The sequence below is a fragment of the Helicoverpa zea genome, chromosome 20, assembly GCF_022581195.2.
Source record: "Helicoverpa zea isolate HzStark_Cry1AcR chromosome 20, ilHelZeax1.1, whole genome shotgun sequence".
Lineage (NCBI taxonomy): Eukaryota > Metazoa > Arthropoda > Insecta > Lepidoptera > Noctuidae > Helicoverpa > Helicoverpa zea.
Genome location: NC_061471.1, coordinates 1,369,595 through 1,384,830, shown reverse-complemented (window position 1 = coordinate 1,384,830; position 15,236 = coordinate 1,369,595). Strand labels below are relative to the sequence as shown.

Sequence of the window (15,236 nt, the reverse complement as noted above, 5' to 3'; positions counted from 1 at the left end):
TCTCAAAGTACCTACTTAAATAGGAAATATCCTGTCCTAGTAAAGTACCTAATTTTTTGTCATAAAATAATGAACTAGTTAGCCAGTTTACTTAATTTCGGATATATTAACTTTACAAACGAACCTACCTACCTGATTTCTAAAGCAAATCTTAATCCGGTAATGTCAAGTAGGTATCGTAGCAAATTCAGGTTCCATTTAATGTTTAGAAATAAGTAATTATTTTTGTAAAAACATTAGTAACGGTGATTGAAGAATTTTAACTTTGTTGCAATAATAGAGTGGATAATATAAACTAGCTTAAATTATTCTGTAGCCTTCTGAGTCTTATTTTCGTGCGAGCTGCTTAATCCGGAGAGCCAAGAATCGAACCCAGAATCTCGTGCACAGCGGTTGTAGTAGCGACCACTAGACAACCAAGTAGGTATGTGAGTAGGTACCTAATATCAATATTGGGCAGTTTTTGCATAGCATCCAGGAAATATGAATTCCTCAATAATTCAGTTTTCATAATAATGTTGTAAGGCGTTCTGAAAGACTGCCTGTAAGGTACTTATCCTAAAAGTTTCTAAAATTCAATTTTGTATTTACCTACCTCATTACCCGACTTCCCAAAAAGGAAGAGATTATGAATTCTGAATTATTAGGTATTCAGGTGATACTTATCAATGATATCATGTAAAATTCTCAATCGATATTTTCTTTTTAATTCATATACTTACCTAAAAATGAATAGGTATTCGTCTGTCTTACCATCCCAACCAACTTGATACTAATTTACTTACTTAAAAAATTAACTTACTTAAAAACTTTCTCCAATAACAAGCTTGATAAAATTCTCGCAAAATTTATTAGTTCTCATAATTGATAAGTTCTATCGCAATCAGATAAGTGTATAATAATTTCTAAGTCTTAACCAAGTTAGTTTTCAAGTTATTAATAGAATTCGCAGCATCTTCTTTACTTATATTATCTTAGAGGCGTTAACTGCGTACCTAGTTAGAAGTCCCGTAAGGTATGTGAATAGCATTGGAAATGGCCGAGCAGTTTCTGAGTTAACATGTCTTGCAATTTATACAGACTATACAGTTATTTCATTTGAGACAACATCATCTAGAAAATTAAATTAAAATATTAATTTTTATTGCAGTATAAAGATATTTGTGTCATCTGTAGAGGTGTAAAACTTTTAATAAGCCAAGTGTTCAGATTGTCAGGTAATAGTTAAATCGATTTTGTAAAATCTTCGATACGTCTTTTTTTACAGGTAATGATGTCATCAATATAAACGAATTATATAATAAATATTTAATTATTTCTATTTTCATAATACTTATAAAGTTAAAAAAAGTAGTAGGTACACCAATTTGTTAAGTACAAAAATAGTAACATTAATTAATGTCGACAGGGTAAAGTTTGAAGTTATATGTAGTTGTAAAAATAAGTACAAATGCAACGATCTTGATTTGTCGGAAATCCTCGAAAGTGTCTAATAAAGAAAAAGTATTTTCAGGTTATGGAAATGATAATCATTATCTGCTTAGCCTTTTCCCAACTATGTTGGGGTCGGCTTCCAATCTAACCGGATGCGGCTGAGTACCAGTGTTTTACAAGAAGCGACTGACTATCTGACCTCCTCAACCCAGTTGCCCGGGCAGCCCCCTAGGTAGGTCCGACTGGTTGTTAGACTTACTGGCTTCTGACTACCCGTAACGACTGCCGAAGATGTTTAAATATATCTTTGATACCTAAATTACCTGGTAGTTTATTGTAAAGATTAGGTACAGTTAAATATAGCGCGTTTAATATTAATGTTGTTTCGCCAAAAACTATCAGGATGGTTTCAAATGTTATCATAGACTTATGTATCAAAAATGTAGAATTGGATGTTAACTTTTTTAAATAATTTACTGGAGATTAGATACTTCTTTTAAATACAGATAGAATTGATTCAATGTTTTTCTCTTTGGTAATAAATCAAAATTGTCAATAGCTAATGATATAATACCGGACGAACGCTTTAAATAACAGTATCTGCAATTCTAATAAAAGCAAAATAAAGGTTAATCATAGACATTAATCGATTAGAAGAATTAAGAAAAAAGGCCTGTTGAAAATTTTGTATAATAGTGTGCGTTAGAGTAGCGTGACCCTTTGTGAATTTGTTTCTTGTATTCAATTTGAGGCTCAATAAATAAAACTGGTACTGTAGATTCATAAGAACTCATTGGAAATAGAAACCTTAACCTGAATGATTTCATTAGGTTTTATTTCTGAAGTTCCATTCTCTCCCGTTGCAGTTTAGTTTTAAGAAGTTTCAAAATACAAAGATTGAATCTAAACGATGAATGGGCGCGGGTGAGTGTCGCCATCACAAAGTTTTCACATTAAACACTTTTACCTACGGCCGTCCTACGTCGAGGTAACAGCGCATGCGCGCTAGCCGACCAACGACACACTTGTTATTATTAGCAAGCATTCTGTCAGTTCAGCTGATTCCAGAAAAAAGCTTCAATAAGATTAAACATCTAGATGTTTTAAATAAATAAAGATCCAAAGTCATCCCATTGGTGCGCTCCAAACATACACAAGCTAGCATAAACCGTCGAACGCCGATACCTAACTCACAACGCGTTCCGTGCGAGAGGAACTCAGCAATTTTGATTAGGTGCAGAACAGAAAATCCGAACAGAGGAAAACTCTCATGTAATTGCCGCAAAAACCGTTGAAAAAACGCGCACGACCGTCTGTGTCGAGGCGCGCGCGCGGAGTGGCGGGCGGGGAGCGGCACACACGCGCAGCCGGGCGGCCCGCGCCTAGCGCGCCCGGCGCCCGCCGCCCATTGGCGCGGCGCGAAGTGGGCAGTACGCCACGCCCCGGCGTCGGCCCTGCTCGCTCGTCCCGCGGCAGTGTCCGCCAGACTGCCGAGCGCGCCGGGCCTCCCGCTTCCCCGCGCCTCGCTCGGCCACGCCGCGTCCCGTGATCGAACCATACAAAACCTCTAGTTAACATCCGTCGCGAGTGCATTATGACACTAGTGAGCTAGCGGGCCGCTGTGACGGTGTCAAATAATTGATGTGTATGTGTTCACGTGCTAGTGTGTTGTGTTAGGTTGGGCCCGTGACGAAAAACGTTCGTGGTGGCCAGCGGAGCCTTGCACCCGGGCTCGGGCCGAGCTTTCATGGCTCAGCCTAGGGTACGTACACTGACGACCAGTACACAAACAACACCACACACCCACATAGCTAGTATGATAACTGCTGTTATAGTACAGATGATAGCCTAGTAGTGATGAGTCTGAAATTCTTTGATAATGATAAACAGATAATTGATAATGATAATAATAGCAGTGGCAAGTGTTCAAAACAAAATAAACTTAGGTAATCACTTGTTGGTCGCGTACTAAGGAAGCGTGAAGTAAATGAATGATAAAAACTGAAGCAAATCAGAATTGAGACATGTTTCAAAAATGGTCAGACGTTCGTAACGACACATTAGGCGTGTTCAACAGCAGGGAAGTTGTTATAACAAGTAAAACGCGTTCTGCATACATAATGCGAGCTGAGAGCGCGCTCTAACACCACCGACGCATTACCGGTGATAATGAAAACGAAATGAATGCATTATGAACGTAAAACACTTTGTGATAATGTAATCACGACGGTATCTCACACTCAATAAAAACTTTCAACTGTGATATGAATGAGCGATTCCATTCCGGTTCAGTTGAGCATTCGTGGCCACTGACGTCTTGCGAGACAAGCGGTCACGGGAATAAATCCGATTGATGCATAAATGAATAAGTCTCCATATTTTGGACACCTGACGGAATAGCAACTCGGGTTTGTGAATCGGGACAATAAATGGTATAGAATGGCGTGCAGCGGGGCGTCTATTGTTGAATGCTCTCTTACGGGCGCTGGGGACGGGACACGGTGAAATCTATGGAGTTACAAGCGGCTTTAAACGCACAGTTTGACACAAAAGAGTATCTCAGAAACCGACAATAAAATTCAATTGACAATGAAAAGAAAAAGTTTTTTTGGTGCGCGCCACAAAGATGTACCCCTAACGGAACTCTTGGGGACAACTTTCTAAAGATTTAGGGTTGTATTGTCTTTGGCGTAGAAACATAAAAGTTTTAATCCTTCTCTGTTTAGAAGTAGTATTATTAAATGGTACAAATAAATAACTTGCAAGCCATTAAAGTGTCAAATAAAAAAGTTTTTTGTTGATCTTGGAGATGTTATGTCTTACAAAACGGATGGCCATTAAGCATATTCTGATTTTATGCATAGATAGAAGAATGATCAGTGATCGGTAATAATCTAAATTGGTGTTCGAAAAGCCCAGTCATATATTTCAGTCTTAAAAAAACAGTTATCGAAAATATGTGTCGTTATTTCCTAAATATAACTAAAATTGACAATAGCAGAAATAATTAGAAGGAGTTCATAAGAAATTTAAATCACACAAATAGCAAATTAGATATCCAAATTGGCAATAAAGTATAAATTAAATAGCTTATTAAGAAACTACACCAATTAATAAAATCTGTCAAATGAATGATACCCAGGAGGAAGCTAATTTTCGTTCATAAATTAAAAAGAGCACATATGTATTACACTGAATTGAATACGTTTTATTGATAATTCCGTCGGCGATTACTTTTTATTTTCAAATTAATCTTATAAATGTAGTAAGTCATAAAAAATAGTAAGTCGTCCTGTATAATTTTATTGTAATAATTTACAAGTGGACCCTATGTTTCGACGCACACCAGATAAACGTAAAAAAAACTCTGCACTCTCTAAAATAATATTACTCTTGGCTCAAAATACAAATTAGTGGGAAAACAAACTTAAAAAGTATTATAAAAACAATAGTAGGAGTAGGTATTTTCTTACCGTAATTTCTAAACGACGGATTAATTATTGTTTACATACATACCTATCTACTTTTCTTCTGAATGGAATTTTCAATAATTCTTTAAGACATAAAAATACGTCACAATCCTTATCGTTAGAGAACTAGGGCCTTACTACAAAAACTTTAAACCCTGTTTTACACTTGTTTAATAAAATTTTGGCTGCAAAATGAACCATATGTCAACGTCATAATTTGACATTTTTTTAGACAAGGCATAAACTGACGTTTAAAAGTTTTTGTGGTAAGACGGATAGTGTTTGGCAATTATTTAGAATAACGTATACAACGTTGCAGTCAAACATTAAAATAATAAAAATCTTTTTTATACTATAGAAAACCTCATAAAAATCATTTATCATATAATTTTAATGTAATGTCTTAACACATGTTCAAAGATTAGGTTTTTTTTAAAAGTAACTTTTAATTGGACATGTTTTAAGTGCAATCGGCGCCATATTGGTATTCTCGTATAATTCATATAATAATTATATCATATAATGGTATAACGTTTAACATTAGCCTACATATGTTGATATGCGATCACCATTCATTTTGAGGTCGAGATAGTTAAATATTGTGTCCATTTTACATTTAAATGTGCTTTTAGAAGTTTTAGTATAAAAATAACACGAATAAAGTTATTTTTGAATCAGATATTCTCACTTTTAATAGTTATCACATGTATTTTCCTCAACATAATTTCTATGTCGATGATATTACTATTTTCTCAAAAATACCTTCTTTGATAAATGTAACTTTTCATTTTTATTGCTTATTGTATTTTAAAAATATAATAAGAAATGTATTTTAAAAATATAATAAGAAATGTATTTTAAAAATATAATAAGAAATGTATTTTAAAAATACAATAAGAAATAAAAATGAATAGTTAGTGTACAACCAGTAAAGTTTAAAACAGAATGGCTTGAATCATATGTGCATTCTCACATAAAATAAAACTTAAATATTAATTGCATAACCTCTTAAGATAAATAAAGATGATACAAATTTACATAAATTATAATTTAAATGGTCGAAGTAGCAAACAAGATAAGGCATAATAGCTGAGGAAAATAATAACACGTTTGTAAAGTCCAATAGCTGCGGATCTTGGAAATCATTTCGCAAAAAACCCCACGAAATAGATAAAAAAGTTAAATTAGAATGTTTTTAAACTTTTAATCACACAATAAAGTTAATATTTTTAATTCTTGTATTTATTTTTCAATGATTAATTCTGTTTTTCTTAAAAAATTGTAAAAAACCACCAAAAATGGACCACCGACGGTAAGCTAGTTGGAGTTGGTCATTATAATTTATTATAACAATTTTAGTGATGATAACTTGTCTCTTGTGTTTAGTAAATTGGTCATTGACACTAAAACTTCAGAAATATGATTTTTAGCAAAAATATACTTTAATTTTAATGTATGATGATTTCAATTCTGTTGATTTTACGAAAAACGAAATAATATTGCATTAAAAGCAAAATGAGTGTAACGCTTTTTTATTTAAATACAATTTTGTATAATAAAATAAACTTTTACAACACTTACAGCAACAATAGGTCAATATTTAGAAAGTTTCCATTCTATTTAATTTAATAAAAGTTTTAACTTTATCAACAAAATTCAATCAATCTAAAATTGTACAAAAATACTAAGTACATTTCGCCGTCGCAAATTATCTTTGAATAATCTCAGCATATTTTAACGGTCCACCAAAAAATTGGTAAACAACGCCAGATAACGAAAAGGCGTCATTTCTCACAATTTATCGCTCACTTACCCAATAAAGTTAACAAAAATTAATTCATACGTAACTGGACTAAATTATATTTGCACAATACTTGTCCGGTTATTGTAAACGGCGGTATAATCGTAAATTTCACGATATAACCTGATAAGGATATCAATTTGTCTACTAACGGCCCTTTCCAAAAATCTATCTATCTATTCTTTGTTTACTAGCGATAGGAATTTGGTAGTATGGGGCTTATGTCAAAATTCTATCTTTAATAAGCAATTCGACACGGATAGATTATAGGAATCGACTGTAATAGTTTGTCATAATCGGTAATACTGTTGGTTTTCGGCGGTGGCCCACTAAATAACTAGATAACATGTGTACTGGATACGGTGTTTACTTGTTCCTGTTATAAATATGTATCTTTTATATCTATACTATTAATAATATTTTCCGTTTTTACACGCATCTTATAAATGGTCCCGCTGGCGTGATGCACACCAAAATCTACTTTACTCAAAGGATTTTAAATTGTATTATCTACTTAAATACATTTATGGTACATTATTACAAAGATTTAAACAACACTTGAAAGGCACTACAACTCAAAAATAAAAAAATAGAATCCAAAAATAAATCAAATCAGCTGTTCTCTACCGACGCTAAAAACGTTTGGTTTTCAAATATTTTTAATACACAACCATTCTTTTCAACCGACTTCCCAAAAAGGAGATTCCTAAGATATTTACCTCGGAAAGAGAGCAAAAGCAAACTGTTTTTATTTTTCTTAAAATGCAAAACACAATTCTGCGGCCATTTCAAGTGCAGTAAATGTGGTAGAATAAAAATATTTTATGTTATCTGTGGACCAATCCCGCCAACGTATGGGGATGTAAAAACTATTAACGACCCATAAAATGTCGGCCAAAATCATTAAAGTTTTCCAATTAAACATCTTAAGTACGTATTTATGGTATGCTCGGTAAAAATAACGATACAGATTTGAATCAAATACGTACGTGAAATAATAATAAAATACTACTTACCTATGCCATTTTTTCTCCTATCAAGAACCTATTCAAATTGTGTTAAAACTGGCCGTTCCATGAGGTAACTTCTTCCCGCTTGTGGATAAAAAGTAGCCTATACTGTAGTTGTACCAAATTTCATTTAAATCTGCTCAATGATTTTGATGTGAAAGCTAAATAGACAAAGTTACTCTCGAATTTATAATATTTACGTAGGTACACAGAATATACGTAGGTATGTATTTAAAACAGCAAAACACTACTTAATAAAATATAGATTGAATGTCTCACGGCCAGTTTCTTCATCAAAAGTTAAAGTTAAAAAGTAATGTCAAAAGTAAAAGTAACGGTCAAATACGTTTTTTCAAGGCTTAAGTGACAGCAAAACTAATAGAAAAATTGAATTTGACCGTTACTTTTACTTTAGACATAACTTTGGCTTTAACTTTTGATGAAGAAACTGGCTGTTAGCCTATAGTATAGGCCCTATACCTATGTAAAAGTGAGAAAATCTAGTTAGTATAGGTGTCCATAGACCTTAGCTGTATGTTTCTTTTTACAATCTAGATTAAAATTTGGACATTAACAAAAGGTTACGTATCCTAAAAAAAAATATATAAAAGTGAACTGGCATATATATTTACACTTAGTTCTAACCATAATGATGTTCATAATGACAGGCAGACTGACCATAGATGCTGTAAAGGATCCGAAACGTCGGAATTAAATAATATTAATATAACCGCGATAAAATCAGTAAAAGTAGTTTTATTTAAATGTCTAATATTCGCGTTAGTGTCAGAAATCAACATAATGATGTTTTTAAAAACTTGGGTACTAACTAACCGTCGGTTTTTTCTTCAGCCATTTTCTTTCCCTACGGCAACTTTTTTTACTTACAAAGTTTTTTAAGAACTTGTACAAGTTCATTAAATAAATAACTCTAGCTTGTAGGTATAGTTTGGTAAAATGATAAAATAAATAAATAGTGCCATAATAAAAATTACCTAAGCAAATACAGTCAGTTAAAACAGGTTTAATAATCAAATAAAAAAACACCCAATCATATGTTACCCGGCCGCCATTTTCAAATTCGTTTTTTTTTTTTCTACGTCAATCTGCGGGCGTTTCGGCCATTCCTAAGACATTAAAACTTCTTATTGGCACTTATTCCACCAGTAAAGATAACACAGTATTGTATAGGCAGTTTTGTTCACATTACTTGATAAAAAAACCCTCAATTTTATGTTTTAACCGTTGAAAAATGTCCCGCCATTGCTTGAGGTAGAAGATAACGTGGCAACATTACTGTTGTATTTTTTTCCGACTTTTTCAACACTGGTAACATTGCGAAACAAGTGCTAAGTTACGAGGTTGTATAGGAAGTGACATAGATAATAAAATATAATTGAGTGTTGCCACTTATGATTATTTTTATCGGCTTAAATGCTAGTATTATATTTTCATTAATGAAGTGCAGTGATTATCTAGTTTTTTGTGTAGAAAATTATTTTTTCATTACCGCTTAGTGGCTTTTTGTAATTGTCAGTTGTAAAAACTGTAAGGGGCACTTTAATTAGGAGTTTTGTATACAAATAAATGTAGAGATATGATATGTGTCATACAAGAGCCGTTTTCTATAATTTGTGATGGCTGATTCATTGAATAATACTATCATCTGTTCAATAAAAAAAACTAGTACGTTACTTAAATTTTCTGATTGCTGATTTTGATAGAACATAAGCAGGTATCCTAAAACCGTTTGGAATAGGAAACAGTTATTAATTTTATTTACGTATCAAGAAAATACGTCGTTTAGAAATAAGCGCATGTTTCTTAAGACACCAAGAAACACAAAAATCAAAAGGAACTCAAAACAAAATGCCGTCGCTTAATTTTTCAAATCAAATACAGAAACTAAAATCCGCACACAGCCATTAACATACTAAAATATGTCCAAAAACTTATTTACAATCTCAAACTACAAACTAAAATTTATGAATTCCGGAAAAGTATTAGAGAAACAAGATCAGCTGTAATTCTTCAATCAAACAATCTGAACCCGCCATTTTAAATTTGAATATAAAACGACAACTAAGTTGACCATATAAATAATGTTTGATGAATTATATAACTTGGTATACGACAATATGATATATTAATATAATAAAATGAAAAAAAAAAACCGGCGGGACCTGTTTCTTGGACTTTACTTTTTAATGGTCAGAAATATAGCCATTCTGTCCGGGGTCGGTGCGCCGCCGTAGGGCCGAAGTCAGACGGACCGTGGGCGGCGATAATACACATATATATCAGTATTGTTTTAATGGAAGAATTTCGAACATACAGGAGATTACACTAATGTGATGTAATGCCTATTATTCCGTTCCTAAGATAAAAATGCGATTGTCCCTGTTTTGAAACACTCCCAGCTTTTAATATACTGAACAATATTGATGGCGCAGACGATTTTCTCTCGAGACGTACTCTTGCCAGTTTAATGAACGGCGACGCACACTTGATATTTTATAATAGTTAGATTTATGATTGCATCCGCAAATGTAGGTATGCAATAAATTGGTTGCATATACAAACAGGCGAACGTAACGAACGTGATATAATTTTATATGCTTTTAAGAGCAGCAGCTGTTATTTATAATGTTCTATTCCAGCACTATCAGACTCTTCTCTCTTAACATAATTCCGACATCAAAATCAATTGGAATCAGTCTGAAACTCAACGCGCTTTATAAACGCACCCACTAATTTGTTATTTAAATTTCGCTGTTCGATTCCATTTTTGAATTGGGATTCGCGGCGGGCCGAACGCGGCCGAGCGCTCTAGATGCTCGGCTCGCATACCGAGCACCCGAGGGCAGGTACCCGCTTCTCATTGTTTTATTCGCTGCGCGTTCCATTTTCAATTTGAATATCGCTGTTCATTTTCGAATTGGCTCTTTGTAGACGCGCGTTAATTGCGCACTTTAGATTCAACGGTAATTCGCGCGATCGCTAATTTGAGGGTTTATTGTTGGCCGAACGACTGACATCCTTTTTACGCGCACACCCTGTGAATTACTGATTGATACGCGCGCGTTCTAGTCAAAATACTATACGCCATCAAACGCCATGTCGTAAATCAGTGCGATCCGTCTGACGACAGTTATTTGGACGCTCATATCGAAATATATGTTTCCATCTCGCGTATTCACGTCACGCTATTTCTTGTGCTGATCAAACACTACTAGTTTATCGCGCGATCGACAAATCCTACCGCGGTGACTCCCGAAACGATATAATTCCTCTAACACGCCGACGGGATCTAGATACAGATTAAATAATATTAATTGAAGTAACATGACTTGGCGGTTCCGTGCGAAGGGCTGGAACAATGCCGTCGAGTGCTGACCGGCGCAGCCCGAGCGCTCCATGTGTACGAATCGAACGTTCCATTTTTAAAAACTTGTTCGATTTTTTTCCGAATCCTTTTTTGATATCTCGTTCAGCCTCGTCTTTTTTCGGGCAGCGATAACGAGGTTTGAAATTGGAATCACGACGGTCCGTTACTAGGCTATTTAGCGCGCGCTTTTCTTCGTTGACACTTTTTAGAAATATGGCCGCCGCGAGATGAATAGTCGGCCGTTACTGGTAATTAGTGAGGCTTATCTTTTAGATTAGTGTTGCTCGGCATGGCGTATTATCTATTGATTTATTTAGTTAGCCGTGTGTCGGTTGTTTTCGTCGGCGGCCGTGTTCGGTCACATCGGCCGGGGCGATGACCAAATTATTGCCGAGAACGAGTCCCGCCGGTGGCTGGTCACCGACGCGCGCCCAATTCACATGATCCCGCGTCCTCTGTAAATCTTGATAAAACATTTTAGACGAAATTAAAAATTCTCTCGACACAACTATTTGTCGACGTTAACGACGTTGACATGTCGCTCTTAGACTATCGCGGGTGATTAAAAATAAAAACAGTTTTTCACTTACGAATCTAATCTGACGAAACAATTTTATTTATAAGACAGACGTAATACACTTAACATAAATCTGAATGCGGGCGCAACACTTACACAGATTATACAAAACTAAAATACCTAAAGCGAGCGTCCGAGCCGCGATCGTACAAAAGACAAGAACTACTCGCTCGTTCAGAAATGCGTCACTCACAGAATTCGAAGTTTAAATAGTCAATCACGAGTGTCGGTGTGGCTAATCTCGCATTCAGTGCCACAATAGAGGTAACGAACGGACAAACGGACAGACGCGGTAATGAGACGCGCGTGGGCGGCTTTATGTCAACCTTATTTATGATGATACACATTTTTTCGGACTTTTTGCCCGACGGACTCCCATCGGGCACTCAAAATTGAAATTTTCTTAGAATAAGTAAGCATTTTAACGAGGCGTAGCAAGCCCGCTCATTTTATTATTAACATGGAAATCCTTTAAGTAGTTAAGTATGTCCTTATTTTAATACTTTGAATAAAAGCAAAAAGATAGTGCGGCGTCGCGTCGAAAGGAAATCGTTATCTTAACGAGCGCGTATTTACGTGAAATCTGACTGGAGAGAGTCTCGAACTGTCCCGGAGTGCAGCAGACGATAAGGCCAGCTATCGGCCGGTTCATGTGCCAGCTATTGACCCCACTGTTTACATTGCAGTCTAAGATATTCATATTACGCAGAATTACGATAACCAACCCATATTAGTTTCAATTTGTAAACTTAATCGCGGGTCTAAGGGGTTAATGGTCGCTTAAAATTAATTTTAATATAATAAAAAAACTTGATTGCGCGTCCCTGATAAGCCGTAAAAGTATTTCAAGAGTCAGCTGATAGGATTTATCGCGCGCAAGACCGACGTTACAGCGGCTGTTTTTTTAAAGAGTTCAAATTAAAAATGGAATGGCAAGTAAAACTTTCATCTGCGGCCTTAAAACAAGTGTTAACGTTCCCCCCGCGGTACTTTCTGAACGATAAATCTGCTCGCGAATCGACCGAATTCGACCGCCCGGCATCGCTCACAGTTCTATTATTAAAAAAACTAAGAAGTAAAACATTCTAGGCGCAGAATGGCTATCGAAGCGATTCTAGTCGAGAGCGGCGCAACCTTACTCGAATTTAGAACAGGCCCTACGAGATTCGAATTCAAATATAGAACAGTGAAGTGTTGCCAGTAATTAAGGTAGGTGCGCAGTTCGGATACGGCGCGCGATTGGTTTATTGACACGTGTTAGCGCTGTCGCGTCGCTGTCGTGCCGCCGTGTCCCCATGCGGATGGGCAAATGGAATAATGGACGTCTGGGCCCGCATCCGGCGCGGGAGTCGGATACAACTCTTGCAACGCTCTGGATACAATTTTTCAATTAAATCGACCAGACAGAAGATCCCTAATAGGTGTCGTTAAGAAGTCGTGTGCCCGATTTTCGAACTGTCCCCGTAACGAGGCCGTTTTATTAGTATTTATGGTCGTGAAACAAACGCATGAAGCATTCTTTGGTCTCTTACGCTGTGTGTATCATGAATGAAGCGGAATTTATGACTAGCGCCCGCTATAATGTTATGTAGCTGTTAAACTGAAGAGGTCGCCAGCGCCGCTTAGTGCCCACTGCGGCCAGAACGTCTCAATTCGGCCGGTTAATACTTTAATATACAAAGATTTTTCTAAGTTTTACGGTCGTATTACGTTCGAGTCGAACGGGACGCAGTAAAATTCGATACGAGCATCTCGCAGCGTCTAACGACGCTTGATTTACCACTATCAATTTAAAATATACATAAAAACACACCTGAATGATTGCTACTTACTTCTCTTTAATGTATCATTTTTATTGCGCCAAATTTATGTCTTAAACAAGTATTGCACGAGGATTGAACTTTATTCTTTGATATGGCAATTGTCAATTATTATTATTAGATAGTGTATGGTATTCATATGCATTATGCACTGTTACGAATCGGTTCTGGTGCCCCTCAGTGTGAATAGGTTGCCAGATGACAGACCAGGCGACGGCGCGAGGCGGCGGGCTCGGGCGCGAGCGGGACGGCGACGCTAAGGGTGGCGTTCATCATGTCCCACCCCGTGTCCCGCACAAGTGACGGTTCTGTCTTCCCCAACCGCCTGCGTTCGAAACCTCGTCTAATTTTATCTACTTTTTATATATAAGCGCTTTCCGCTGCAGAGGTAACGCAAGACGCCCAGCTCACCGCAACGTTTTAACGTATCACTCATATCTGTTGCCGCAAAAGAGTTAATTTTTTACTTCTCGGAATCGACTCACGCTAATCTCGTAACCGCAAGTCGTAAAAAACGATAACCCCACGGGCATTTCAAGCAAAATTTAAATAACTGAAGCGATTAATAACGGCGAGCTTAATTAGCGCAACAGGGTTCTGAACTCATCAGCGTTTGACGGCTTGACGTATGCGCCGGGCCCACGACAATGCGCGACCGTCCAAAATTTTAATCATAACTTGATAGTGCTAAAGGAGCAAATCGAAGAAACAGTATGGCGCGCAAAAACCGGCCGGTCCGTAAACTTATTACACTGTAAGATTCCCAGCGAGAAAAAACCACAAGAATGTCATTTAAAAAAATTAAAACGCTAAGATGCTTATTTTTTCTTTATGGCAACCCAAATGGACTAAAGGTTATCTCGATGGAAAAAAGGCGGGACAGAGCGATTCCATTTTTAAAACGTATCATTTAATTTTGGAACCGGCTCTCGAGCCGTCAAAAGGTAGTCATTACACGTTTTGTGGCGGACGATTCTTAGCGCCCGCAGATTACACAACTATTTATGAATTATGGGCTTTATTGACAAAAATGTTGTTTATGGACTGAGAGCGACGAAGCCCGAGTGAAGCAATTGGGCCAGGCCTGGTGATTGATTGTTTTGCTGCTTGTTTGAGATTGTCGAGTGACTGACACGTCTGAATGAGACCCTTGTTATTAAGACAATTTCTAAGCAACTGTTGATAGTGCAATCAGAGTACTGAGAATTAGTTGGTAGTTAAAGTTGCCTTAAATAAAACAGTTGGGAGTAACCAAGCCTTAATTATAGGTCGTTGTGTCGGAATTTGGAAGTGCAAGAAATTTTGATGGCTTAAACGGTTCAAACGTTGAAGATTCACACGGAAATCCACATCAGGTGTGTTCACAGTCCACAGACACAAAAACGCATCGCAGCCACCGCGCCAAACGGACATCCCTTCGATTTTTTGCTGCTGGCAATTCCAGAGTTATTTCATTTATTAATTGCCAGCGTTGTAATTGTGGCGAGGTGTGAATATGATCGGGATAGAATTTTAATTACCATCCTACGTGGAGTTATGTGACCTAAAACGTTATGGGAAGATAATTTATGGATCTTGTTTGACGTTAAAATGTGTGAGTGCGAGGATGAGAATGTCCGCCATGTGTAATGTCAAACCGCCCACGAATTACGTCACCGTCCATCATTGAGTAGATTGATCGTTGTAGGAAAATAACAAGGGTTTTGGAGACTTACTCAACTTAGTAAATAAACAAT

At 36.4% G+C, this 15,236-nt stretch overlaps 1 protein-coding gene across 4 annotated transcripts in view; it reads left to right on the top strand.

Moving 5' to 3' along the window:
- The first annotated feature begins 2,889 nt into the window (after positions 1–2,889).
- The window catches only part of LOC124640375 (homeobox protein homothorax), a 256,533-nt gene continuing 244,186 nt past the window's right edge, over positions 2,890–15,236 (top strand). For 2 of the 4 annotated variants that reach the window (XM_047178120.1, XM_047178119.1), the window contains exon 1: positions 2,890–3,196. In XM_047178120.1, the coding sequence (XP_047034076.1) occupies positions 3,182–3,196 (15 nt within the window). In that variant the 5' untranslated portion in view covers positions 2,890–3,181. The remainder of the gene's footprint in view (positions 3,197–15,236) is intronic. The other 2 variants (XM_047178118.1, XM_047178117.1) reach the window with 1 other exon arrangement.